At 33.6% G+C, this 27,526-nt stretch overlaps 3 protein-coding genes and 2 non-coding genes across 5 annotated transcripts; 3 read left to right on the top strand and 2 right to left on the bottom strand.

Annotated features, from left to right (window-relative positions):
* Window positions 1-698: 698 nt before the first annotated feature.
* LOC129810367 (protein lethal(2)k10201) lies at window positions 699-1,632 on the top strand. Its single transcript, XM_055860791.1, has 2 exons — window positions 699-962; window positions 1,026-1,632. Exons 1-2 carry the CDS (start codon window positions 790-792, stop codon window positions 1,546-1,548), a joined length of 696 nt encoding a protein of 231 aa, XP_055716766.1. The 5' UTR covers window positions 699-789; the 3' UTR covers window positions 1,549-1,632.
* On the bottom strand, window positions 1,546-7,038 carry LOC129810364 (delta-like protein 4). The gene is made up of 4 exons (XM_055860787.1): window positions 6,684-7,038; window positions 6,324-6,612; window positions 6,062-6,253; window positions 1,546-2,071 (listed from the first exon to the last, which is right to left on the bottom strand). The coding sequence occupies exons 1-4, from the start codon at window positions 6,771-6,773 to the stop codon at window positions 1,638-1,640; spliced, it is 1,005 nt and encodes a 334-aa protein (XP_055716762.1). The 5' UTR covers window positions 6,774-7,038; the 3' UTR covers window positions 1,546-1,637.
* A 349-nt stretch (window positions 7,039-7,387) lies between these two features.
* Window positions 7,388-27,526, top strand: LOC129810366 (autophagy protein 5). Its single transcript, XM_055860790.1, has 5 exons — window positions 7,388-7,712; window positions 7,775-7,874; window positions 16,763-17,094; window positions 17,196-17,301; window positions 26,963-27,526. Exons 1-5 carry the CDS (start codon window positions 7,557-7,559, stop codon window positions 27,118-27,120), a joined length of 852 nt encoding a protein of 283 aa, XP_055716765.1. The 5' UTR covers window positions 7,388-7,556; the 3' UTR covers window positions 27,121-27,526.
* On the top strand, window positions 8,001-8,073 carry Trnaf-gaa (transfer RNA phenylalanine (anticodon GAA)). Its single transcript has one exon. It is a non-coding gene; the product is annotated as a tRNA-Phe (tRNA).
* On the bottom strand, window positions 11,945-12,017 carry Trnaf-gaa (transfer RNA phenylalanine (anticodon GAA)). Its single transcript has one exon. It is a non-coding gene; the product is annotated as a tRNA-Phe (tRNA).

Here is a 27,526-nt window from a genome sequence, read left to right as displayed (position 1 = left end):
CCTATTAAACTGAACCGGTTCCAATCGGTTCTGAACCGGTAATGAATCGGTTCATATCCGATAACAATTTTTATCCGAAAATCGATACTTTTAAAACAATTTTGGAGATCAAAAGTTAAAAAGACACTAGACAGCGCATTTATCAAGCGAATGGGGTCATGTTTGGGCTCATTGGAAAGGTCTTGAAATTATCTATAAAACTGAACCGGTTCCAATCGGTTCTGAAGCGGCAACGAACCGGTTCATATCCGATAACTGATTTTTATCCGAAAATCAATACTTTTAAAACAATTTTGGAGGATCTTTTGAATGATATATGAATCGGTTCAAATCGGTCGAGAACCGGTAAATGGCATATGATGCGAAAGTACTTTTGACACTTTGCCACCCCTTTTTATATGTTTTCGTGCTTGCTAGAAGAACTACTGTGTTTCTAAAAATATTTCATTATTTTTAAATAAATACTACAATATCTATTGAAAGTCCATATTTTATTTTTCTCTTAGTAATATTTTTAAGATTCATATTGTCTACATTTACAGTCTACATAGTTCCTTTAAAATTATAGTTCCTGAAGAAATGCTTCTATTATACTCGTACTATTTGTTTCATGTGGTGAAAGTTTCATGTTTCTAACCTACCATGTGGAATATTGAATGAAACCTCTGTGGACTCAGCAGACACACCAATTCATGGTTACAAATTCCTTACTGGGATTTGAGTTCTTCATCTGGCAAGCAGCGTTATTTGTAACCTCTTAGTTTATTTTGTATTTTATTGTGCTGGGCCATGTCTGATGGATTTTATCCTGTAAAGTCCCTCCTTGAACTATTCCAAAAATATGGTGTTGGCTATAGGTCCCCCAGTGATCCCTTCTTCGGGGCTGGTAACAAACTCATCAAGCCCTTTGTTCGGATGGGCGTCATAAGCAATCCTCCGGACGTCGACTGTTTCCGTCCAATGTAAGTCACCTTGTTTGGATTCTTTTTTTAAATACCGGGATACATTTTAATGTTTCCTTCTAGTGATATCATCTACTGTAGTGTGTCCAATTGCGAGGCAAAATTCGAGAATTTAGAAAATTATGAAAACCACTACAATTCCCTGCATCGATACACTTGTGCCGAATGTCGGAAATCCTTTCCCTCATCCCACTTACTGGACTTGCATGTTTCTGAAAATCACGATTCCTTCTTCCTGGTCAGCACTAAAAAGCGCCCCATGTACAGTTGTTACATTGAAGAATGCAAAGAGAAAAACTGGACTCCAGAAGAAAGAAGAGATCACTGTATTTCCGTTCACAAATTTCCCCACAACTTCCGCTTCGGCTTGCCAACTAAGACATCCAAGGAAGATGTTAAACTGGACAAACCATCGGGTAGTGCAGAGGAGGAACCCAAACCTGTGAAATCTTTTACATTTGGCCATGGCGTATCGCGAACCTTTGAAAAAGGCAGTGGCCAGAAGACTGCTCAGAAGTCTCGTATTCTCGAGGAGGATGGAAATCGGGACATGGTGATGGATCTCATGGAAAGTCTTCCAGAATAGTATTTACCCCTTTATGATATTATAAATTACTTTTTTTTCTATCAACTACAATAAATCAGTTAATAAATAAATTCTTTATAAATACTCCTTCAAGCTTCATTGTCAAAGTCATTGGACTCGATGGGTTCAGTCGACGATTGATTTTTATCCTCCATGGTTTCCATCGAAGTGGAATTTTTCGGTGAATCTGTAACCATTGGAGCTATTTCGCAGCGATCTCCAAGGAATCCACTGGGACACTCACAGCGGAAACTACCTTCATCCTTGGTCAGTGATAGACACTTCCCGCCATTCGTGCATGTTGATGGATTCTTGTCGCAGAAATCAAGAGCTTCATCGCAAAGCATTCCACCCCAACCACGATTGCAATTGCACTCCCATGGACGACGACAGGTACCGTTCTTGCAGCCCGGATACGGGAAACACTGTGTACAATTCTTGCCCCACCAGCCAACTCTGCAACGACATTCTCCGGGTTTCTGGCAGAATCCATGAGTTTTGTGGCAGTTTTCGGCACATATGGCTGCATTACAAAAAAAAATCTTTAATAAACTAATTCTGTTTCATCTTTACAAAAACCTAAATTGATGATTGCGAATTTTTTCGTTTTTGAATATGTTTTTGAGGTTGTCCAGACGGACATTTCGTCCAAATAGGAAAATACCGCTCAACTATTCCTAATAACAGTTTTTCAAATTCAAAGGTTAAAAAGGCTCTATATAGAGCGTATTTATTGGTATTTATTTATCGAATGGGGCATATTTGGGCTCGTTGGAAAGGGCAAAATCTTATTGGTCAGTAAAAAATTCAAATTGGTCAGTAAAAAATCAAATTCGGTCAGTAAAAAATAAAATATGGTCAGTAAAAAACTTTTAAAAAATCAGAAAAAATTAAATTGGGTCAGTATGAAATAAAATTTGGTCGGTGAAAAGTCAAATTTCATCAGTAAAAAATCAAATTTGGTCAGTAAAAAATAAAATGGCCAGTAAAAAATAAAATTTGGTCAGTAATAAATAAAATTTCGTCAGTATAAAATAAAAATTTGGTCAGTAAGAAATCAAATTCGGTCGGAGAAAAGTCAAATTTGGTTGGTAAAAAGTCAAATTTGGTCAGTAATTCTTTTTTAAATCAGTAAAATGTGAAAATTAATCAGTGCAAAATTAATAATATGATCAGTGAATAATAATTTAGTCAAATTTGATTTTTTACTTACCAAAATATACGCTGATAAAATTTGTACAGACCAAATTTGACTATTTACTGACCAAATTTAATTTTTTACCAATTTTTTTAAAAGTTTTTTACTGACCATATTTAAAATTTAACTGACCATATTTTATTTTTAACTGACCACATTTGATTTGTTACTGACTAAATTAAATTTTTTTACTGACCAAATTTAATTTTTTACTGACCAAATTTTATTTTTTACTGACCAAAAAGTTGCAGCCTTTGGAAAGGTCTTGGAATTCTTGATAAGCCTAATCTAATTCCAATCGGTTATTAACCGGTTCATATCAGATAAGTAATTTTTATTCGAAATTCAATTATTACCGCTACAGTGTATTTTGGAGGATTTTCTGAGTGATTTATGAATTGATTTTTTTAAATTGGTTTAAATCGTTTGAGAACCGATAAACGGAAAATAATGCGAAAGTATTTTTGAGGTATAGCATCTAAGTCACGAGTTCGAGCACTTCTGAAAGCCTTAGATACTTTGTAACCCTATTGGTAATTTACTAAGAATATTTAATAAATTTGATAATGTATATGTGAAGTGATTTTATTTGGCTTTATTTTTCCCTTAAAACAAAATTAAATAAATTTCATTTTAATATGAAATAGTTAAAAATTAGGAAACGATATTTCCCTCAATTTTTTTAAGTGTTAAATTGTTTGCAGGTTGATAGGCTGGTCTTGATTATTGAATAGGTTCTTCTAAAGCAAAAGGGCTAAAAAATTCATTAAAAGTTAAGTTTGCGAGTTCCTATTACAGTAGACTCTCTCTCTCAATCGGGCATATGGGGCAAAATGTCAGACAAATTATCGATAAATTCGGGCGACAAAGTAATTGCAAATTCTACAAAACGCGTTCAATTATAAAGAATCACGACAAAACAAAAGGAACCAAAGTGAATTTGAACAAATTTGCTTCAAAATCAAACATGAAAATTGTCAACAGAATTTTTCCGCCGAATGAAAACGAGCCGATTGAGTGAAAGCTTACTGTATAGGGACTTACGAAATGTTCGTAAAATGTGTAACCCACTAAAAAGTTTGAAAAAGCTTGCGTTTTTTCACAAATATTTTTCATTACCTGATCAATTGATGAACATTTTTTTTTCTTTTACAAACATTTGTTCGAAAATGTTCGTGAACACACAAAAAAAATTTCGTAAGATTTTGTCATTTGTTCGTAAAGTTTTGTCAATCGAAAATGTACATAAAAATATTTGTAAAACAAACAAGAAATGCTCGTCAAGTGATCATGTTACGAACAAATGTTTGTGAATACAAACTGTTACGAACTTTTTAGTGGGTTACACAATTTACGAGCATCATATAAGGAAAAGTGCCCATACTTGATACCATAGGAAGCTTCGTAATGACTAAGTTTTTCCTGTTTCTCAATAAACGTGACTTCGCAATATATTTTAAAAATTGGCCACTTTCCCATAGTTTTTAAAATAATGTTGCGATGAGTCACATATATATATATATATATATATATATATATATATATATATATATATATGTGAAACATAGAAAATTTAGTCATTATGAAGCTTCCAATGATATCAAGCATGTGCACTTTCCCTTAAGGCTCCAGTATGAATTCACAAATATTTATACGAAAAATTTTAAGAAATATTCTTTCTGTGTATCCTCAAAATCAAAAAAAAAAATCAAAAATTAATTTTGTTTAGAACATACTATTTTCTGGTTTAAAAAAGACAGAAAATGCCGCTTCGGGAAGATTTTTGCATTTTTTTTACCCCGAACGGTCATTTTTGACAAAAAAAAAAAGAACGAAAACGTTTAATAAAATTTCAAAAACGGACAATCGATTCGTGTTCAGCACATCGAAATTATTCTGAAAACACTCCAAAAACAACTTTCACTTCCTTTTGAATTTCGCCATTTCTTGTTCAAATTCTTTAAAACTTTAGACGTTTAACATGTTTAAACGCTGACCCACTTAACTTTAAAGGGGTACTGGAATAAAATAGAAGCCTCGGTCTCATTTCGTTTTTAGGAAGTTATCATATTTGAAAATTTTCGACTGGCCCCTTCTTGTTCCATAGTAACCTATACTCTCATATGAGACGAATTTTAAAGCACTAAAGCTTCCAAACAGTGGCAGTCGAAATCCCGAAAGCCAAAATATCGAACGTCAAAAACCGGAAAGGGCCAAGGCCAAAATCCCGAATGAGTCAAAATTTTTAAAAGCCAAAATCCTGAAAAAATCGAAACTATACGAAGGATAAGTAAGTTCAGTAAGCGCGGGTGCAATCTTAGGAGTAAGCTATGACACTTATAAAAATTCGCGATTTTGGCTTTTGGGAATTCGGCATTCGAGATTTTCGGTTTTTCGAATTTAAAAAAAAAATAAGATCTTTTACTTCGGCATTTTAAATTTTTTTCAGCCTGTAAACTCAAATGCAACTAACTTCACAACGAAATTAAAATGAAAGTCAAAGTTTGGAATGTTTGAAGTTGTCTTTTTAAATTTTATTCCCGTGGCTGAATGATTAAATTTAAATATTAAATAGATTAAATACCTATTAAATTTAAATATTTAAAAAAAATTGATCCTCCCATTTAAATAATGAAGTGTCATTGATCTTTAACTCAATTTATTCTGTGCTAGAATTTGAAAAAGTTGCTACAACCAGCTTTAATTTAAAGACAATCTAAAGAATTTTGATATTTTCATTTTTGTTTTTTAAGCTTTTGATTAGTTCAATTGGTCATCCTATCTCGCTGAATCAAAGATTTTAATTTTAAAGATTGATCTCAGAATTGAAAAGAACATTTCTTGACAGTCTGACCTCTTAAGATAACATACAGATAACGATTGTTACGTATTTTGTAAACTGAAAATTGAAAAATTCGTGACAAAATATCGAATTCAAACGAGCTATGAAAAATTCCAAGTGGAAAAATCATTCAAAACCCGATGATCTTCTGGAATGCTTGGGTGAAAATTTCGTCAAAAGATCTTGAACATAAGACAATACTTTGCAAATTAATTGCAATCTGTTGTTGCACTTATTTTCAAACAGTTACGAAAAGTTATTGGAGTGAGAAGATCGAGATCACAAGTGATCATGAGCCAAATGATCGTGATCGCAGCACTACGAGATCTTCAATCTCGGTCGAGACCATGCCATTTCTCACGTGCTGATTGTTTCTTTCTCACCGTGGTAACAGAGAATTTTGCATGATTGTCATGAAAAGATTGGGCGGAAATAAATTTTTATGCTAAAAAACACAATGTATATTTACTTACGGCTTTGACAGAGAAATCCACGATAACCTGGATCACATTTGCACTCAAGGGGCTTGGTGCAGGATCCATGAACACAACCAGGAAGTACTTGACAACTGTGACATGTAGGTCCTGCCCAGCCTAGGCGACATCTGCATTCTCCTGGATATTCACAGTATCCTCGGGTTTGATGACATCCTTCCTTACACATTGCTAAAAGGATCAAATTTTATTTTATTGGATGCTTCGAATTTTTTTTGGGGATTCCTGGAGGAGTGCATACGTTCTGAACAGAAGAGTCCGTCCCATCCTTTCTTGCAGACACATTCAAAGGATGTGGTATTGCATCCGCCATGTTGGCATCCAGGAAGTGGAATACATTTGTCACACTTAGGCCCATAGAAGCCCAATTTGCATCGACACTCTCCAGGACGTTTGCAGTAGCCTTGCATGGGATCACATCCCTTTCGACATATTGGAACATCACAGAGATCACCAGTATATCCACCAAGGCATTTTACTTCACCATTGTCATCGCAGACATAATGCCCATTCCGGGGTACTTCACATGCCTCTCGGATGACAAAGAAATCACATCTGAACAATTACCATCCTCCATCAGGTCAAAGTACTGAATATTTACCTGCTTCTTCCATTTTGGCACATATCGTCCAGCGGAAATTCCATCAAACATTGAGGTCAATCCAAGTATTAAAATCACAAATCCGGTCATTGTGAATTTTCTGCAGAAGCGCACAACACTGGATTTTATTCTCAAACACAAATCTTTCTATTTTTGCAGGTATATTTGACTGTTTAAGAGGTCACCAGGTTTTCTTTTGAATATCACTTGGCACACACCGTTTCCAACCAACATCCACCGCACAAATGATCGTTATGATCAATTTTAATGGGCTGCATGAAAGAGCGCGAGTAACAAATCTACTGAGACTTTCTTTTGTCGCCATCTCTTTCACGCCATTTCTTTACCATCCAGTGACATTGAACTTCGTCGGATGAGAGCTACAAGAAGCTTCTTGTGGCTAAAGAAATTCATCAAGGTAGGTCAATTGCACGTTCTCTTAAATTTGGCGCGAGAATTTATACAAAACGCCCAAATTTAGACTAAACATATTTAGGGCTGTTCTTGCTTGCCCCATATAGAGCATCCCACATCCCGAATTAAAATTTATAGCTTAATAGTCCTGCCATTGGCAGTACTCATTCATACAGAAAACTTCTTTAATAAAATTTTTTTCAATCATAAAGTCATATTTCTTATAAAAATGTCTAAATATCTCAACTGAACAATTCATAAGCCATAAATTAATATTACTTAGTAGCCCCTATTGGGATCATCAGCTGTCATAGTGTCAAAAGGGAAAATGTCACTATTCTTGTTTACAAAATATATTCCGTGCTAAAAGGGCAATTAAAGCACTTTCTTTTAGTCAGTCTGTAATCACGTGATAAACTAGTCAAGGTAGATTAGTATACAATCGAATGTAAAGTTGAAATGGCCAATGATCGTGAAGTTTTGCGTCTGGTATGGGAGGGTAAGATACCAATATGTTTTCAAGCAGATCCAGCAGAAGTGGTTGGACTTCAACCACCTGAACCCTTCTACCTCATGGTACCACGTCTTAGCTATTTGCCCTTAGTTACAGAAAAGGTATTCCACAACGAATTCTCTGAAATATTCCAATAAAAGTGATACCAAACTTTCCTTTGCAGGTTCGAAAGCATTTTGTGAGATTTATCTCAAATGAGCAGCAAGAAGGTGACATTTGGTTTGATTGCGATGGAACACCACTGAAATGGCACTATCCAATTGGTAATTATTCATTTTTACTAGCAAATTAGAACCATTCTTTGTCTTCCGGATGATTTTTAAATAGGGGTTATTTCTTATCAGTAGTCTCAAAAATGCAAATAAGAACTCTGTCAGACGGCAATCACTGCCGAAATAGCTCAGTTGGGAGAGCGTTAGACTGAAGATCTAAAGGTCCCCGGTTCAATCCCGGGTTTCGGCACAGAATCTTTTTTATTTTTTAAATAGTTAAAATTTTTTTATGTTTCATAAAAACTTTTGCTTTGAGCATATTTTATTTACAGAATTACAAAAGTTATGATTTAAGTATTTAACTTCATAAACATTTATTTGTATTTTAGAAAATTCATTTATCACGTTAATTTTGATTTTAGCTTATTTTTTTTAATATAACACAAAATAACAGGGAGTAATATATACAGAATAAAAGAGATACAAGATATATTCTATAATATTCATAAATAAAAAAAAATTTAATGTCAAAATTTAAGATTTCTAATTGTAAAATTAAGTCTAACGCTTTGTGTATTACAACTTCATATAAAAATCTTTAGTAATAAAAATCGGCCTAAAATATCCTACAAATCAGCTTTGAAATTAGACAGGCTTACACTCAGCTCTTCGTCATCCGGCCTACGGGCGGTCAAAATGACATTTAGATTCTTTTGAATCTGATCAATGGTTTTTATATTTTGTGCTGTGTAAATTTATTGTTTGTCGAAGAACAACAGAATTTTCCTCGTAGTGTTTTTACGATTCATTTTTATCACAATTAGGGTAAGTGTGCCAAATTCCGCCCAGCTTGCAATTTCGGCCACCTTTTTTGTTCCTCGAATGTCCATGAACTTTTAGATTTTACGTACTCTAGAGATTATACAATGCAAAAGAATAACAAAAAATGTAGATTCGACAAAGGAGACAAATGAGAATTCCCGAAGGGCTAGGAACTATGAGAATGAAGGTGGCCGAAATAGGGCACCAAAGCTATGTCTATATTTTTATTCATTTTAAAATGTATTAAGAATTATTTTAGAGTAAATAAAGACGGTACTTTACAGGGTTCCAAGCAACACTCTTACAGAAGAAAGAATAAAAAAATCAATTTGAATTTAAAATATTACATTTCAAACTTAAGACTTTGACGCTTGCATGCAACTATGCCGAAATTTGGCACACTTACCCTATGTTATCAAAAAGTTTGATAAAATCAAAATAACACAGAGTTTGACATTTCCAGTTAAGATTGTGAAGTTTGGTTTCGTAAAAAAATTAAAAGCTTAAGAAAACTAAAAAAAGAATATCGAGAGATTTTTTCAGACATCCTTTCCTCGAGATTACTCTTTTGCTTTCGATTTTACATATTCTTATGGATATGATTGCAGTTAATGAATGAATTGTAGTAAATCAGCCAAGGACGAAAGCTTTTGTGCCGTTTTGATTTTGGAAGCTGTAGTAAATCAGCGGTAGCCGCTGTTCGAACTCCAAACGTAAACATTTTTATCTGTGGTTATTTTTCAATTCATCCTTCTGCTAAAGCCTACCTCTTTTTATATTTATCACATTATGCAAATGTTGAATGAATGAATTATTATTATTAATTTGACATTGTCAAATTAAAGATATTTTTCGAAGAATGCGTAATTAGTTTTAAAAACGGACTTAAGACTTAAAACTTAAAGGTTCATCTTCGATTTAAAGAAATTGTAAGTTTGAAAGGGATCTATAATACTTCTATGAAAATAAAATTTATAATTTTCAAAATTCAATAAAAACTTTAAAAAATAATTTAGAAAAAATGCAGCAATAGGAGAATTATCTGTTAAAATAAGGCATTGAATAAATGAGTAGTAAAAAGTTAAAATTGATCAGTAACAAAAAAAATTTGAAACAGTAATATTATCGTTTAAATTTTGGCAAAGGGAAAATAAAGGGCTGTTTTACTGTATATGGAACTATTTTAAATGTTAAATATATAAATTAGGCCCATTTTTGTAAGGATTTAAGTTTTTTACTGACCACAATTAGATATTTTACTGCTTATTTTTAATTTTTTACTGCCCATTTAGATTTTTTTACTGCTCGTTTGTTTTTTGCCTTAAAATAATCATAGTTTTTTATGTCGTCTACACATTAAAAATTGCTTTTTAGCTGTTTTTTTATTTTGATGGTTCTACCTACATCGATAGAGAAATTTTCTTTAAAAAGCATTTTTTGTAGAGGCCTTTAATCTTTAAATATATGAAACATTAAGGAAACCAAAAAATAACCAGAAGAGTTAAATTAATTGTCAGAATTTTAGGTTTTCTATATTAAGTTAATCATAAAATACGTTTCATTACTCTTCAAAACGTTCAGTGTTCAAAAGTTTAAACGATATTCCCGATTAGATTTAAAACTAAAGAAACATTAAAAAAAAAGTTTAAGATTTCCATTTCAACCTGTCTTTTCTGAGGTCAACTTGCCGATTGAAACCAGTCACAATTTATTATTGTCTATTTCGTTTATTAACTTAATCGAAATCTTAAGTTATTAACTTAATCGAAAATTTAGCCATAGACAAAACGATTTATCTCGTACAACATTCCATTTTGTATTTATCCGAGATACTTTCCCGTCTTTTAAGGAGTAAGGCAAAATTATCTTTATAAAATATATTAAAAAGTAACCAGTCAAAAATTTTTCTGATGATCATGCTCCTGAATTTGGTCTCTGTTTAATGCATTTTATCTTAAAATTAAAGAAATTTGACACTTCAAAATTAAAGATTTTTCTCATACAGTATTAATAGGCCGTTTAAGTTTCTTTTTAAAGTTATTAAGAATTAAGGATTGAAGGAGAAATCGAGAATGATTGTGTATAATTACCGTAAGTGCGGGTGACTTTGTCCCATCCCATGTGGATGACTTTGAACTCCTCTTGTTCGTAAGCTTTTATTTATCTCTAGAACTTAAGGATGGTCTTTACCGATCCGATCTACCACGTGTGATCGGTAAGAACTGTTCTTAAACATTAGAATTGAAGAAAAGCTTACGAACAGGAGGGGGTTAAAGTCACTCGCACTTACAGTACGTTAAAAAGCAATCAATGTAATAATCAAGCTATAATGACTTTTCATTAATCCTTTTGCAATTGTTTGAGTTCAAAAAAAAATAGAGAAATTTAGTGTTTGAGTAATAGAGGAAGTCGAATGATTTCGATTGATCGATTTCACGAAATTCTCTGCGGGGTAGGTCTGGAAAGGGGCAGTTCCGAACATTGCGATGTTTTCATTAAAAGAAGATTATGAAAAACGAGACCTATATTCACTGATGTAACGGTCAATACAGTTTAGTACTTTATTCAAAATTGATCACATATTAAGGTTTAAGGCAGTGCCGAACAAAAAAAAAAAATTCTCACAAAGATTAATCAAACAACTTTGATTTTTCCATTAAAAAAGACCCAATAGTTGCAAGTATGAGGAATTTATTTTCACGTAAAATGCCAATTTATTGTGTACCACGGCAAATTTGGTGGCATTGTATAAGTATAAATGATAAGTTAGACTGTGCCAAAATGAAAAATCAATTAAAAATGTATTAGATTTTGCAATATTTTAGTGTTTTTTTTTTTGTTATTTATTTTTGAGAAATACAAGTATCTCTAATACCTAAAAAAATATCTAAAATTATTTTAAAGCGTTAAACAACGTGATGTACAGATCTGCCCCAGAAAGTGTGGAATCTACACCACATATTTGGTGAAAAGTAAAGATTACAAAGTGACACCATTTTTTCCAATAAAACGTAATTATGTTCCAGCATCTTAATTAGTTTCTATGTATAATCTACTCAGGGATAAAACATGAACTATAATATTTTCCTAAAATTCACTATAATTCTAGGAAAATCAAGTTGAATTTGCTGTACAGATTTGCCTCAGTTTGCCTTACAATAATTATCTAATTTAAAATATATGTCATTCGATTGTTTTGTAAAAACGTTTTAAAATGTTCCTTATTGTATTACGGGGAACATCTGAGTGAAGAGCCTTTATTGAAATACCTTTTAAAGGTAATAAAATAAAATATCATGTGCCGAAACCCGGGATTGAACCGGGGACCTTTAGATCTTCAGTCTAACGCTCTCCCAACTGAGCTATTTCGGCATTGAACGCCGCTTGGCAGAGTTAACATTTCTTTCCATGAGAGTTTTCTGATAAGAAATTGTTCAAACAAAAAGCTTATAAAGTATAAGATCAATGACATACTCAGTATACAATAGTGAAATGAATAGAAACATTGGAAGTTTACTTAAATAAACTAAAATAAACTCTCTATCAAAGAATAGGAGTGTGGTATCCTATTATGACATGATAATAGACTAATTATAAAATATGCTGTTATAACTAAGACTTGAAAAGTGGACATCGTATAGAAGTGCAATTTCTTTTTGTAATTTCCATTCCAAAAAATCATTCACTCATAACACCATTATACAATGAAACACGAAAGAAAACTATCAGTTCTCTTCAGGTTCATCAGCTTAAAGAATGAAAGCTAGGTATGCAGGAGGTCAAAATAAGTTAAAAGCGTTAAAAGATATTAGATGCATTTTAACCCAAAACCTATCCGAATCCAAACATGTTAAATAGTTAAATAGTGTTATAACTCTCATCATTTAGGACATTTAAACTAATAAACTTTTATTTTTCTATAGCCACAGTCTGAATAGAGATAGGGCAATAATCGATGTCAAAATAAAAAAAACCGTATTCGTTCAAGAGGATAGAAACTGACGAGTCGGTAATGAAAAGAAAGCTGAAATTCAATCATATTCTATCACTCAAATAGAATTCTATCTATTATTCTATCACTCATTTTGTTGTACTTTAAGCACCAAATATTTATAATTTTCACTAGATTTCAAAATCTGAAGAACAAAAAAAATTCTTATGATATTATAATATGTACATGCTGCTGAATCACCTTGGTTTATCATTCAATTTTAAATTTTATCAAATTTTATGGTATAATGTTATCATCAATTATCACTCAGATAAGAAACTAATGTCTATAAAGAACAGATATCACAATGATCTATAAAGGTATAGCAGATACTGTCACATTGTACCATATTAACTTCCTCGGCAATCTCAGTAATAAAAAGCTCCGTAACGTAAGGGAAAAATGAAAGAAAATTTATACATAAAGGAGGGTTGGACAATCATATGGATAGTGTTCGACAATTATACACATCTCTAGAATAGATACAGATAGCCAAAGAACAAGTAAAACAATGGGGGCATATTTAAGAATTCAACTTATATTAATTCATATCAACAGTCCGTTGACTCAGCTGGTGAACCTCAGTTATAAGTAAAATGAATAAATGAATAATAATTTTGCAAAACAAACGTGAAATTAGTTTTTTAAATGACTGTTAAAATACAAATAAAACTTAAGAAGTTAAGTAAAAGCTAAAAAAATGCCGTAAAGTCAAAAACCTAATCAAAAGCGCGTGGATCTACTGCGAGAACCTCTTTTTACTTTATTCGTTGTTAAGACACCTCATTTATTTAGCTTATCTTGTTTTGTAACAAAAAATTGATTAAAAAGATAATAAATTAAATATTCTGTAGTTTTTTTTTTTATATTTGAGGGTTTTTTTTATTTGAGGGCGAGCACGATGTCTTAAGCCTCAAATAGACTTAGGTTGATCCTGGAGAATATTTAATCCATAAAATTTAGCAGTAAAAGATTAACTCAAAATATCACAAACTGAGAGTTTAGAATCAGGATTAAGAGGTTCTTTCCACAAATTTCTAAAATTTTTAAATATTCTGAAGGATCACCATGAGTCTATTATGTCGGCTTCAGATTGGAGGTTTAGCCCAGTTCCCGAAGGTCTCAAAAATATAATTAACAAGAAATTTTATTGATTTTTCAAAATCTAATAAATCATTTGCCCTTAATATTCGATCCTAAACAACAATTTCTTAAAAAATCATGCTTGATGATGAATTAGAGGAGTGAAGCCAGATAGCTAAGCCTTTAGTCTGAAGCCCGTATTAGGATCTTTACCTACCATTTTAAACAGATTGAAAGCGGATCAGAATTGTCCGGGAATCAAAGATCTTTCGAATATATACATTTTTTTTGATCCGAGAAAAAAAATCTCTTTAGGGTTGTTTAATCTTTGACCTTGAGACTTTTCGAGAAAGAATCATCCAAAAAAGAGTCGATACGAAAGACTTTAGGGGAGAGTTATATTGGGGAAACTCGAAACTTCAGATTTTCAAAATTCTACTAGAATATGACCTCTTGGGGGACAAGGAATCGAAATATTTATACATAGGGGAAACTGGGGCTGAGTAAACATGGGCTAGCACAAAACACTGATATTTAGTGTAGACATGTGGACTTCTGTCGACCATTTCTTTAGTGGACCAAGATCCCTATTATAGCTATCAATTTATAGGAGAAAGTACTCTCCCTTCGAATGTTCATGCCTTCGAATAATGCGAATTTTCTGTTAGATTTCCTAAGAGACTTACACATTTCTATTAAATATATATTAGTTGGCTTATCATCAAATGTTGATAATACCGTGATAATTTAGGTGTAAAACTCTTACGAAAAACAAAAGAAATTCACATTATTCGAAGGCATAAACGTATCAAGGGAAAGCACTTTCCCCTATAGCTCTCGTTTTCTAAAGCCTAATATCTAATTAAAAAATTGCAGTGTTTACTGCTACCCCGTGTTTACTTCTGCCCCAGTTTCCCCTGCTGTCGCCAAACGGTTAGAGATAGAGACTTGGAAGCTTCGGGGGATCCCTCCTTAAGTTGACCCTGGGCCCCTTCCCTTCCCATCCAAAAAAATGTTTTTTGGGATTGTTCGAAAATGCGTCGTAAGATTTTCTTTAATTTTTGGATATGTTTTCGATATTACCCAGGCGGACATTTCCTCCTTATAAGAAAATCTCATTGAATCATTCCTAAAATAACGGTTTTCAAGGTCAAAAGTTAAAAAGGCTCTAGAGAGCGTAATTCTCAACCGAATGGTATTATATTTGGCCTTTTTGGAAAGGTCTTGGAATTCCTGTTAAGCCTGAACCGGCTTCAATTGGTTCTGAATTTTATCATAAAATCTGTATTACTTCTAAGCCAGTTTGGGTGATCTTTTAAGCAAATTTATAAATCGGTTATCAGCTCTGAATCGGTAAACGGTAAATATTGCGAAAGTCCTTTTGAGATATATCATCCAAGTCACTATTTCGAGCACTTCGCAAAGCTTGGAACACTTTACCACCCCTTTTTAACATAGGATATTTTCTAGAAAAATTTTGGTTTAGGATATTCCAGTTACAGTTCAATTAAAACATTTTGAAAAATCACTGTGTTATTTGGAAGTTTGAGTCTCCCGATAACTTGTATACGTTTTTAGTCTAAAGTCTGCTTAGGCGTATGGCTTTTATTGAAAGTATGAATATTTTTTTTCAAGTTCTTATCTCACTCCGGGTGTTAGAATAATGCATGGTTAATTTGATAATCACCCCGATTTTAGCCATTATGATTGCAGATCAGCGTTCTTAATTGCTTTCGGTCTTTCAGTCCTTTTAGTGTCGAATTTGTCATTTCTGAAGTGTTTAAATCCTTTTTCAGGTAGTTGTCGATAGTTCATGTTTACAATAAGCTTTATCAAGTAAAATATGCGCTTTAGTTAGTTTTGCAGTAAAGAACTATTATATAAAGCCCAATCATGGAGCAGAAAGATGTTATAAATAGTATTGCCCGATACAAATACACTAAGGTACTATTAATAATTTTGTTAATATAATGGTGAGCTAGTCGGACAGGTACAGAAGCTTCATGATTTTGAAAAATAGAAGGATTAACGTATATATATATACATCTGTCTGCGGAGTTTCAGAAAAAAGTGTCATGTCAATAAGAATAAGGGAAGAGCACCCCGGATCGGAATGTTAAGAGACATGATCGATATTTAGTTGCAAATATAAGCCTAAAAATACTATTTGATATTTTTCTGTATGCTAATCGGTATTTAGTGATCCATTTAACTATCTATGCATTTGAGTTTGAAATTCTTACAATAAATTAATAAAAAGTAGATGTAATTGCATCTTTGTAATCTGTACATCGGATCGTCACGAATTTAATCAGGTGATTCACGGAAAATTGATTTTATAAATTAAATCTGAGCTAATGCACTCAATGCACTACATTCTTGTGTGACTTAAATGGTAAAAAGTAGCTACTGATTTTTAAATATTCATTTGGATTGGTCTAACAATAATGGTAATAATTTGACGATCCGAGGAACACTGCCGATCGCTGGTGCTCTTCCCTTAAACTCATAAAAGTTTACGCGAAGTTTTGTTGAATTGAAAATTTCTATTCTAAAGGAAGGATTCAAAATTAAAAAAAAAGAAATATTTGAAACTTAAGCGGTATCTTCATATTAAGAATATTTTCAATGAGGCATCTTCAAAAAATAATTTTATTTTCACTAGTTTTTCAGTTTTATTTTATGTTGTAAGTGCTTAAAAAAGACATTGTCAAAAGCAGTGAAAAATATAATATAAGATACCTTAAAAAAAGTTAAACAAATATAAATTAATTGCACAACGGTATTTCGTCCATTAATTCAACGAAATTCGTATTCAAATTGAAATCATGCAAATAAATTGGTCTTATGTTTTTTTTTCACTTTGGCACATTTTGAATTTGCAGCGAAAGTAAACCACAATTAGTTTCTCTCCTCAACAGTTTTGAAAATTTCGATATATGTATATTGAATTATTTATTAGATGGGCCAGAATGAAGTCAAGACAGTGCATCTCGTTATTTTCTCCACATGAATAATCCTATTGATTACAATAAATTTTCAGGTGTTCTCTTTGATCTCACAATGGGAGATGAGGTACCCAATTTACCATGGAGTGTCACCATTCACTTTGGTAACTTGCCAGGAGAGTTTGTCTTCAAGTGCCCCACGAAAGAAGTTGTGGAAGCACATTTTATGTCCTGCCTGAAAGAAGCAGATCACTTGAAGCACCGTGGTCAGATTGTGTCTGCCATGCAGAAGAAAGATCATACACAACTCTGGCTGGGACTCGTCAATGACAAATTTGACCAATTTTGGGCTGTGAATCGGCGACTGATGGAGTCGCACGGGGATCAAGACAATTTCAAATATATTCCAGTCAGGTGCTACAATGAGGTAATATTTAGCGCCAAACTTCGTTACCACCGGATTTTATTGATATTTTGCGAAAAAACATAAATAAATTTGTGTTTTTTTTTCTTATTTTCTTCAAACAGGATGGAAGTTATGTGCAGAAATTAATTCAGCCAACATCCAAGACAAATCTCAAGCAAACTCTCAAGGATCTGCTGGAATATTTTTCTACACCTGCCCGTCGTGCAGGTAGAGACTATCCTACATTTTTATCTCATAATTTCAAAGCAAAAACGTGTCCTATGTGCATATATTCCCCTTATGACCCTGTACCCTTGGCAAAGGCGAAAAATTAGGCTTTTGCACCTTCACCAACTTGCGAAGAGAAAGATAAAGTTTTATTGAAGAGATCGTCATAAAATTTCCCTCTCACCCTTACCTTTACCTTACCTTCCCGTCAATAGCAACACCTTTTTTTCGGCAAAGGTAAAGAGAAAGAGGGAGGGATGATAAAAAAGAAACCTGACGTTGAGAAGGTGCCCTAATGCATTTATTACTTCACAAGGTGAAATGCTCGACTCGAAACTTAATATGAATACCTATATGATCAACTGTGATTTTCTCATAGGGCACTGGAAAGATTTACAAAATACATTCGATTTTACATTGAGAAAAAAAGCTAAATGAAAAGCTAATAGTCGACGAACTTATAACGATACTAATACGACTAATATTCTGTAATTTCGCATGATTTATTTAATTAATAAAGCCATTCAGAAGCAAATTTAATAGCCCAAATAGACTCAGGCTCAACCTTGAGAATATTTAGCCTGTTAAATCTGGCAGTAATGGAAACTTATGAACAAGACCTCAATAATACTTTATGATACTTTTCAATAAATCTCAGTATGGGGAAAAGTGTCATGCTTACGACTTTGGAGCATTTCGCTGTTTATCGCTTCATAATCGATTTGAAGATTTGAACCGATTAATAATTCATTCAAAACCTGACAATCGACCGAAAATGATTTAGACTTATCCGGAATTCCAAGACCTTTTCAACAAACCAAAATTTGTCGTCATCTTTTGAGAAATACGCTCTTTAAAATCCTTTTGATATTTGACCTTGAAAAACCTTTATTATAAATAATTCAAAGATATTAGCATATACCTAGCGTAAAGTAAGCTAATTGTGAACCGAACCTAATTGTGACCTTTGAAACTGTTTAAGAAGGATAAAGAAAAAAGGAAGAGCACAAAGAAGTGAAAAATCTACACTCTTAAAGTATTCTTCGTTGTATTTTTTCTTCCCCTTATGCATCATGCCCTCCCCGACTCGCCTGCTGCAGCTAGGCCTCCATTTGGGCCCCTTATGCATCTCCTTTTACGGTTATCATCTTAAACAGTACGAAAATCTCAAAGTTCAAGATTAGATTTGATTGAAAATCAGCCAACTTTACCTCATGTACAAATTTTCGTCTATTTAACAAACTTATTCGAAATTGAAAAAAAGACGCACAATACGTTTTTGAGTTATCCCAAAAATAGGGTTTTGGCGTAGATAAGGAGGAATAGGGGGAAAATTGTGGAGCTCAGAGGCAAAATGACACATATCCTATGGCTAAAGCATAGGATATGTGTCATTTTGCCTCTGAGCTCCACAATTAAGGACATACCAATGGTCCTTGAGCCGACTTATAAAGAACTGTCTCGGAAGACTTCAAAGTGCTATCTGCGTATCGTTTGATCGACGGACAGGCGGACAAATAGCGTGACGTCATTTGACAGAAATCATCTAATTAACTGATTTACAGAATCATGTAAGAAAAATGGGTCCCTATGGGGTAAAAAGCGGACATTTCGAACCGACCAAATTCTGTCCTTAAGTTACCTTGTACGGGCTTCAGGCCTAAGGCCCAAAGTAGACACAAGGATTGGCTTAGGAATCAGCCCGAAAAATGAGGATTGGTGTCGATATACTCACTGATCAGCCCATAATTTGGAGGATCAGGCTGATCTTCTAAATTCATGAGGTGTAGTGAAATTACGGAGATTAGGCGACATCAGCGCCAGTGTTGAAAATAAAAATCTTCACTTTGGGTGTTTTTCGAAATGTCAATTGGGTGAAAAAACATGGAGAGTAATGGTACGAAATGATACAAAATCTTAAAATGTATTAAGATTGGAGTAATGGAAAGGTCGGAGAGCTCTTTCCTGTACGAAAAATCCATTGATAATGCACATAAGAAGTCCTTCAGCAATCAAAGTGTGGAGATTTAATAGAAATTTACACTGAAAACGCTAATCCTTGATCCTAAATCCTTAGTGTATGATAGTTTGGCCTGATCCTTTACCGCCAAATTTTTCGAGCTGAGTATTCTCTAGGATCAGCCTGTGTCTATTTTTGGCATAAGGCTTAGCCATATGCCTTAACTGGTCGAATTTCTTATTATTCATAAATCTTTGGGAAAATTTACATTAGGATTGGATTCAAATTACCTATTAGTTTCTCAAAAAACAATACAATTGTTCGCTATTTAGGATTTTGGACCTTCGAAAACTGGGCTAAATCTCTAGTCTGAAGACCTCTAAATTGTAAGATCAAACAAAAAGGGACATCAACATGAGGTTTTCGGAATATCATCAAATGTTTTAGGTGTGATTCTTTTATGAATAGAGTTCGAGAATTCTGAGAAAATCTTTTAATTTAGCAATTCGTTCAGCATAAAAACGATTTGTTGTGTTATTTATTTTGTTTTCTTTCTGTCACGTCCAATTTGTCCAGCCATCATCAGACCTACATAGTAAAAAATTACTACCATTATCGGGAGAACAACGATTATAGTAGTACCCTTTTTAACGATTATCGTAAGACACTAGTGAATTTTCCTCCAGAAGTTCCACTGCCATTATATAAAAAAAAAAAAAACAAAGTAATGTTATTTTTGCTTTTTCTCAAACTTGAATGGTTATATTATGTTACTGTAGTGACTATATTACGGAAATAAAAATAAAAATATTATTTTAAGTGGATTAGTCATAGACGATCCAGATAGAGAAGCGCCCTGATTAGCACACTTGACTGTACATAAAATTTAAAGATTATTAAACGAAATTTGCATAATTTATGTATAAATATCGTTCAAGTTTGCCACAATCCAAATTTGCAATGAAGGAATCACACCTCTATAAGCTGATCTAGGCTTATCACTGGTTTGAAAAAAGAAGAATAAGTTCAACCGATAATAATAGTTCACAAATGACATTTTTGCTGCGATAATCATACAGGGCCAAAAGAACACATATTGACACTTTAAGAACTTGACTTATGACCAATTGGCACCGTATTTTGTACCATTTTGAATATGAATATTTCTGCACAGGGGACAATTCTCTACATTTAATCCTTTTTATAAATTCGAAGGATATTTCAGGATTTATACGGAAAATCTGGAAAATTACAGAAAAGTGAAGAGATAGAAATATAGTTTACTCTTAAGAAAATCTTTCTTAAATCCTCCTTTACAAATTATTCTTTGATACTAACAACGTAAGACAAACGGTTTTTGTACAAATGGAGTTTTGTAAAATAGTTCAACATGTTCCGTAACCCTTTAAAGACGAGTGGTACACCGGTGTCCCAAAAACAAAAACAATTTTTTGGACTATAGAAAGTTATTACTCTAAATAGTCCGCAAAATTAGTTTTTTTTTGGGACACCACCGGTGTCCCATTCGTCCCTTAAGAGTTAAGTATATGTTTTAGAGTCTAGTAGTGCTGTTCCTACATACTTTTGAAGTTGGTCCCAGAACAAAACCTATTCGGTGGTATAGGTCTCACTCGTGACTAAATGTAGAACCGCTTTCCCCATTATCGTTTCACCTAATTTAGTTCAACTGAGAAGAATTCAACTTGGAAATTCCACCTTTTTTACTACGTATAGTTCAAAAAGTTATAGAGGTTAGAGATATAACGATATGGAACCTTCGGGAAAACAAGTTCCTCCAAGGACTATTAACATGACCTTGATACCCGCACCCTCAATTTTTCTTAAACAAACTAGCTTTTCCGATTATTTGTATAATTGTTATCTGAACATAGTTTATTTGTACCTACACTGAGAGAAATCCGAAAAAGTTAAAATAACATTCCGGAAATGTTTATTTTACCCTGCATTATTGATCCGAAATCGGTGTAAATATTATGCTTTTTAGGTGTATTGAGGGTTAAAATCACCCTTTTTCATGTTAATTTTACCACCCTTAAAAAAGTGTAAAATTAACATTAAAAAATGTTGATATATTAATACACCTAAAAAGGGTTAAAGATCTGAGGAAAAAAAGTTAATCGCACCCCCGTTTTTTTCTCATGTAAATGAAACTGACGTTATTAGAATCTGCAAGTCTGACGTTGTCAGAAATGACGTAAAAACCAAACGGTGAAAGATATTGCATTGGGGTCTTTGGCCCTATATGTTGACCCTGAGATTGTTAGCAAGACACTCATTAATAACTTGTATCTTGAAGGATCTAAGCACAATGGTCAAATAAAATAGTGATATTATCATTCAACACAATTGCAATATTTGTGAAATCTAAAGCATTATCACAAAGCGTGACGCAAGAAGAATTATCGGAAAATGCTGGCGATTTTCTACAATCTCTGCGGGAAAATCTATAAATTGCTCACAATTATGTGTAATTGCCATAAAAGATAAGAGGAATTTTAACTAATACCGACTATTTATTGAAAGTTTTTTTTTTTAGAAAATAACAATATTTTATGATCACCTAAATTGGTGCTTCTAAGTTTCAACATTTATGACAAAATGCAACAAGGTGGTTTTAGGGATCTCTTACCCACTGCAATTTTTCTAGAGTTTTACCACCTGATTTTGTTCTTGAGTAGGTAAGGTATACTTTTCTATTTATGTTAGTTTCAAGAAAGGTTAACAATTTATGGTAATTTTGCACCAGCTATTTTCAGGTAAATACCATTTTATGACTATCCACTCATTTTAAATTCTTCAAGAAAATATCTTAAAGTACTTTTTTTCTGAGGGGTCCTAAATAAACTATGCAAAAGTGGTCTTTCTTGTGAAACCCAAAAAAATAATGTAAAATGAAAACATTTTATTTCTTGCTAAAAAAAAATATCATAGAGTATTCAACTGATCACTTGAAAACAAGTGAGCAATTCGGGCGTCACAAAGTCTACAAAAAAGACGCCATGCGAAAGTGTTAAAAGGAGACAGAAAGTCTCCAGGAGACTCCTGCTGCAGATTTCTATCTAACCTCCAAGTTTATTTTCATCTTTTTTTTGCCTTACCAACTATACAACTTGAGAATATAAGAATTTGAAGAACAAAAAGTAGCTCGAGAAAAAGGAAAAATTTAACTTGAATAACGCTGAATTAGATTGAAATCTTCGCGCTGGGATTTGTGGTCTTCAGGAGGGAGGTTAAATTATCCCATACCGAAAACGTATGGAGTGCAGAAGAAAAGGAAATTCAAAAGAACTTTCTGAAGTTGGAGGAGAAGATATAAGAAGGAAAATAAAAACGAGATGAGGAAGATGTGAAAAAGGAAAAATACGAATTTTGAGATGCTTTTCAATGCTATGTATGTGTGTTGTAAATTCCTTTTGAGTCACCTTTATTTAAATCACATTTTGGCTTTTAACCAGAAAAACGAGACGCAACGATCAATGATCACAGTAAGAGGAAAAAGATAGGAATGTGAAGGAAATCAAAGGCGATTCTTTGTATTTCATCTTTGTTTTTTTTTTTCTTATTCCTAACTTCTCATTTATTTCTCTCCAGTATTCTCTGTCCACACCATTCAATATCTATGTGAGGCTGTATTGGAATGATTTTTTTTATTATTACTTTAAAGATCATCTATCTTTTTCGACCATTGGCCAGTGTAAGTGAATTTTTGGTGGAAGAATGAGATGGAGTTGAAGATTGAAGAAGCCCCACGAAAATTCATTTTGTTCTCTTGGTGCTTTTTAACACAACACTTTTTAGTTATGATTCTTTCATATAATCACAGCTATTGTAATTCTACAATCTGGTAACCATCTTCGATCGACGGACCTCACGGTTGTATTCAGTCAGCAAAAATGAAATTTGATACATGGAAGTAAAATTTGAAATTCGGGACAACGTGGAACTTCGGACAAACCAATTTGGAAGTCCAGACGGACTTTGAAAATTTAGTAAGAATTTAGTAATTATGCGTTTCTAAAGTACTTTCAAGGCTATTTAATTTAAGTTTATTTGAAATTTGAATAAATTTACACTCTAAATTGATTTGATCGAAATTTCGCGTTGTCCGATATTCCAAAACTTATCATGCTGACCAAATTTCATAAACGAAAGTTAAGTGTTCTTAATTCATTTTAGATGAATTCTAGATAAAAGGGAAAATAAGGAAATCAGTAGTATTGTCGGTTTAGTTAATTAGTTTTATGTTTTTGAAAGAATTATTCAGACTGTAGATTGGTTTGTCCGAAATTATGTGCTGTCCGGTATTTCAAAAAAGTTCCTCAATACAGTTAAGCTTGCCAGACCAAATGAGTTGCTTTGCTTGATCATTAGTGGCCAATTGGCAAATATCTGATGAGAAAACGTTCTGAATTGAGCAAACCGTGAACAAACAATTTAACCAACCCAAATAGCAATTTGGAGTAAGATTACCGTTCTGGATTCCAAAATCGGGTCCTATGACGGTCGTCAGAGAGTCGAATGACGGCAAGTGGGGAATAATATGACGGTAATTACGGAAGTCAATTGACGTAATAATAACTCTGAAATTACTCGCTCACGACTAAAACATGACGCCGACTTCCAGTAACTTCCAGTGTCCCTATAAAAAATCTTCCCTTCACTTGGTATATCTGAGGGGTAATTTAACTTGTCAAATGGCAATAGAACTATTCAGTGCTGTAAATTCGCAAAGTAATTGATAGTTTCGCGTGTTTTCTCAACAATATTATAGTGCGTATTGGGAGGAAAAGCTCTCCCGGTAGACATGTGTGTTGTAATTCGAAAAAGTAGTGCTGACAGGAATTAAATGAAAATTAGGCAATTTTTGGCATGATAAACACACAAACATTTTTCTGTATAATGAAATTTTGTGGTTCAGGAGTTTGCTCCAGTTTCTGTAGTATCCTGTGATTAAAATTTTATGTCGAAAAGACCTGTTTAGTGAAAATTTTAAAAGATTTCTTTGTGCTGTTGCTATTCAGTTGGAAAATTTTCAACATGTCGGATGCCTCATTCAGCAATAGTCGAATGGAAAAAATCTTCGCAAATGCGAGTAGTGAATTAGGGGAAAAAATAGAGAAATTTACATAGAACGTAGTAGAAAACGACAAAAAATGTGATGAATTGTTGAGAAAATAGTGTCTACGGTGGTAGTGCAATACAAAGTTGTGAAGTGTACTTAACGTCTTCATTCAAAGTGCGTACGTCGATTTCGTACCTATGCGGTAGAGAAGGACGCCAAATGCATTATTTTTGGTGCGTCATATTTTGTAGGGAAATAGACCGTCGTTTGGAGTCGCTTTTGTTATCGCATGGCAGAGTAAACTTTAGAACCGTAAAATAACGATAATATTACTAATTCAATCTTGAGTAATGCTGTGACCATAATACGACGCGAATACGACTAATTTTTAAGATTACAATTAGGAGTAATCTTTTTGACCATTTCTTGTACACCGAAAACCAGTCATTTTTGGGTCAGAGTAATTTTTTGCGGATTGGACAAGTCTCATCATCATCAATTTCAACCGCTATCAATTTCTATTAGGATCACGGGTACCCCTCTGGCAAGTGGCCTGTAGAGTTGAAGCCAAAGCGCATTTTTACGTGCAAACACGTATGGGAATTTCTCTGATTTTGCAACCGTTACGCGAAATAACTTAAAAGTGGGGATTGATCCCCTTTTGGAAGTTACTGATCTCTGTGGAAGGATAAATATACTACATTTCTGTCTAAATAACTTTTCTCTATCGGCTCTGTGAACTGAGTAAGCTGGCTTCAAATAGCTCCATGTCAAAAAGAGAACTTGCCATGGAGGTGGTCACGGGCCCATAACATCTAGTTTAGTAGCCCACACCTGTCGATCCTCAACTATTTTAAGAATATGTTCGCGTTCGATCTCAAGGTGCTCCTGAATTTGATTCACCAACCTTGTCCCCGAGGTTGACGCCTCCTTGCAATGGCTTGCATAGATTTTCTGAGGAATCCTTTTTCCACCCATGGGCTTAACATATCTATATACCATTGCAGTTGTGACCTCTTAACCCGAAGAAGCAACTCCTCGACCCTTACAGTAGACTCTCTCTCAATCGGGCATATGAGGCAAAATGTCATCCAAATTATCGAGAGATTTGGGAGTCAAAGTCATAGTAAATTCCACAAAAACCGCTCAAATATAAAGAATAATGATAAAATAAGAGGAACTACAGCGAATTTGAGCAAATTTGCTTCAAAATGAAACGTGAAAATTGGTTACAAAATTTTTCGCCCGATTGAAAAAGAGCCGATTGAGCGAGAGCTTACTGTAGTTCCTCACGAACGGCTACGTTCCTCACACAATCTCGACGAGTGAGTCTCTTAACCGTCCGGAGGTACCTCATCTCGGCAGCTTACTTTTCAGTCATAACCCAAATCTTATGACTATAGGTGAGAATAGGAATAAACACAGTTTTGAAAACCGATGAGTTAGCAGAACGACTATGCTCGGACTTCCTCAGTACTCTTTCTGCCAAGCTCCCTCATTACTGCACAAGCCTTGCCAATCCGCGATGAGAGTTCTATGTCCATCCTACCATCGCTCGTGAATAAAACCTCGAGATACTTGAACTCCTTTACTTTTTTTTGAATGGTTTTCCACTAAATTTACTATATCTACCTGAGAAAAAGATTCTACGATAATTTGGACATTCAGATAGCCACCACCACCGTATGTTGTGGTTTATCGTTCAATAACGTTCAATGATCGTTTTCTACTGGTCTTTTTAGACCGCGTCGTGAAAACAACTAGCTATGGGGTAATTTGCTAAAAGTCGGACAGTATTTAACATCGGACACATAGAAAATCGGACAGTGAAAGGTGGATTCAGCACATTAAGTGTCCTTCGTACCAAATTTTACCATATGTATCTAAACATTGTATTCGAAGGAATACTGAAGTCAAAATGCACGCAAGAGAACGCACTCAAGAGAGAAGGAGTGGACGTTCTAAGAAGATTCGGCTGTATCAAAACAAATCGCAATCTAGATTCACTTCCTCTCAGTCAAATTTTAAATACATGTTTACAAAACAAAAGTTATGTGTGTTTTGCATTAATAGAGAATTATGACCAGCGCACAATAACTTTTGTTTGTGAACATGTTTTCAAAATTTCCTATGAGAATGAGCGAGATGACTAGATCTATGTTTCATTCACTCTCATTGAAATGTCAAAAACATGTTTACTAAACAAAAGTTATTGTGCGTTGGGCATTATCAAAACTTTAACTTAAACAGACTGCGTACTAGTCATTTTTTAATGAAACCTATCAAATTTGCATAAAAACTGAATTTGTAATTAAAGAATCATAAGTCCCATAAGTTCATGCAAGTTCATCAATAACTTATCTTTCAGTGGTTTCTCGCTTGGCACCTACCAAGAGTGAGATACTAAAAGATATTTCCTTCTCTGTTTCACTCCTGTCGGTCGAATTTAATTATCAATTTCTCAGAATCCATTCAAAGTGGTTAAGGTTTTTTTCCCCGTTGTCTCTTTTCTACAGAAGACTTTTTTCTTGTGAGACTTTTTGGCTTCTTATCCCATGGAAGAGCATGGCTTGAAAAATCGAATGAAATTGTGTATTTTGTTTGTGCCTTCTTTTCAGTTGCGGCACGAATGCATGGAATAACCGTGGATTTAGACACACCTCTTCAATGGCTCTCTGAACATCTCTCATACCCGGACAATTTTCTCCATATCTGCTTACTCTATGATGATGATAACACCACGATAGCAGCCGATAATGACTCCTCAGTGTGCTGAAACATCACATTTTTTTTTGGGGATCATTCAATTGACACTTCGAGTCTAAATGGCTTTTTTTTTGTACCATTGAAAAAGCCTCAACATTTTTTTCTTTAGTTTTCGTACGTGCTCCAATTTTTACAGCATTTTCCATTATTTTAAAATTCATTTTTTACTAGTTTTAAGGCTCTGGCATTGTAATGAAGTTCCTATGTGAACTTTTATATATATTCCATTCTCTGTAGACCTGTGGCGCCATCTTTCAAGTCCTTTACGACTTCTTCCACGTCAGTTAAATGTCAACAAACAAAATATGTCAAATATTTGAGGAAAATATGTGAAAAATAAAAGAAAATTTGTGTAATCAGTGGATTTATGTTAAGAAAAAAAAAAAAGAATATAATCACGAAAGTATGGAAAAGTA

This window comes from Phlebotomus papatasi, chromosome 1, assembly GCF_024763615.1.
Source record: "Phlebotomus papatasi isolate M1 chromosome 1, Ppap_2.1, whole genome shotgun sequence".
In the NCBI taxonomy this organism is placed as follows: Eukaryota; Metazoa; Arthropoda; class Insecta; order Diptera; family Psychodidae; genus Phlebotomus; species Phlebotomus papatasi.
This window is presented reverse-complemented; position numbering and strand designations above follow the sequence as displayed.

Bases quoted from the DNA above. Each gene is read 5' to 3' on its own strand.
- LOC129810367 (XM_055860791.1), top strand. From the start codon at position 790: ATGTCTGATGGATTTTATCCTGTAAAGTCCCTCCTTGAACTATTCCAA. The intron at 963-1,025 runs GTAAGTCACCTT...GTTTCCTTCTAG, and splicing joins GTCGACTGTTTCCGTCCAAT to TGATATCATCTACTGTAGTG.
- LOC129810364 (XM_055860787.1), bottom strand. From the start codon at position 6,773: ATGACCGGATTTGTGATTTTAATACTTGGATTGACCTCAATGTTTGAT. The intron at 6,613-6,683 runs GTAAATATTCAG...GTCATCCGAGAG, and splicing joins TGCCAAAATGGAAGAAGCAG to GCATGTGAAGTACCCCGGAA. The intron at 2,072-6,061 runs GTAAGTAAATAT...TTTGTAATGCAG, and splicing joins TGGATTTCTCTGTCAAAGCC to CCATATGTGCCGAAAACTGC.
- LOC129810366 (XM_055860790.1), top strand. From the start codon at position 7,557: ATGGCCAATGATCGTGAAGTTTTGCGTCTGGTATGGGAGGGTAAGATA. The intron at 7,713-7,774 runs GTATTCCACAAC...TTTCCTTTGCAG, and splicing joins TGCCCTTAGTTACAGAAAAG to GTTCGAAAGCATTTTGTGAG. The intron at 17,095-17,195 runs GTAATATTTAGC...TTCTTCAAACAG, and splicing joins CAGTCAGGTGCTACAATGAG to GATGGAAGTTATGTGCAGAA.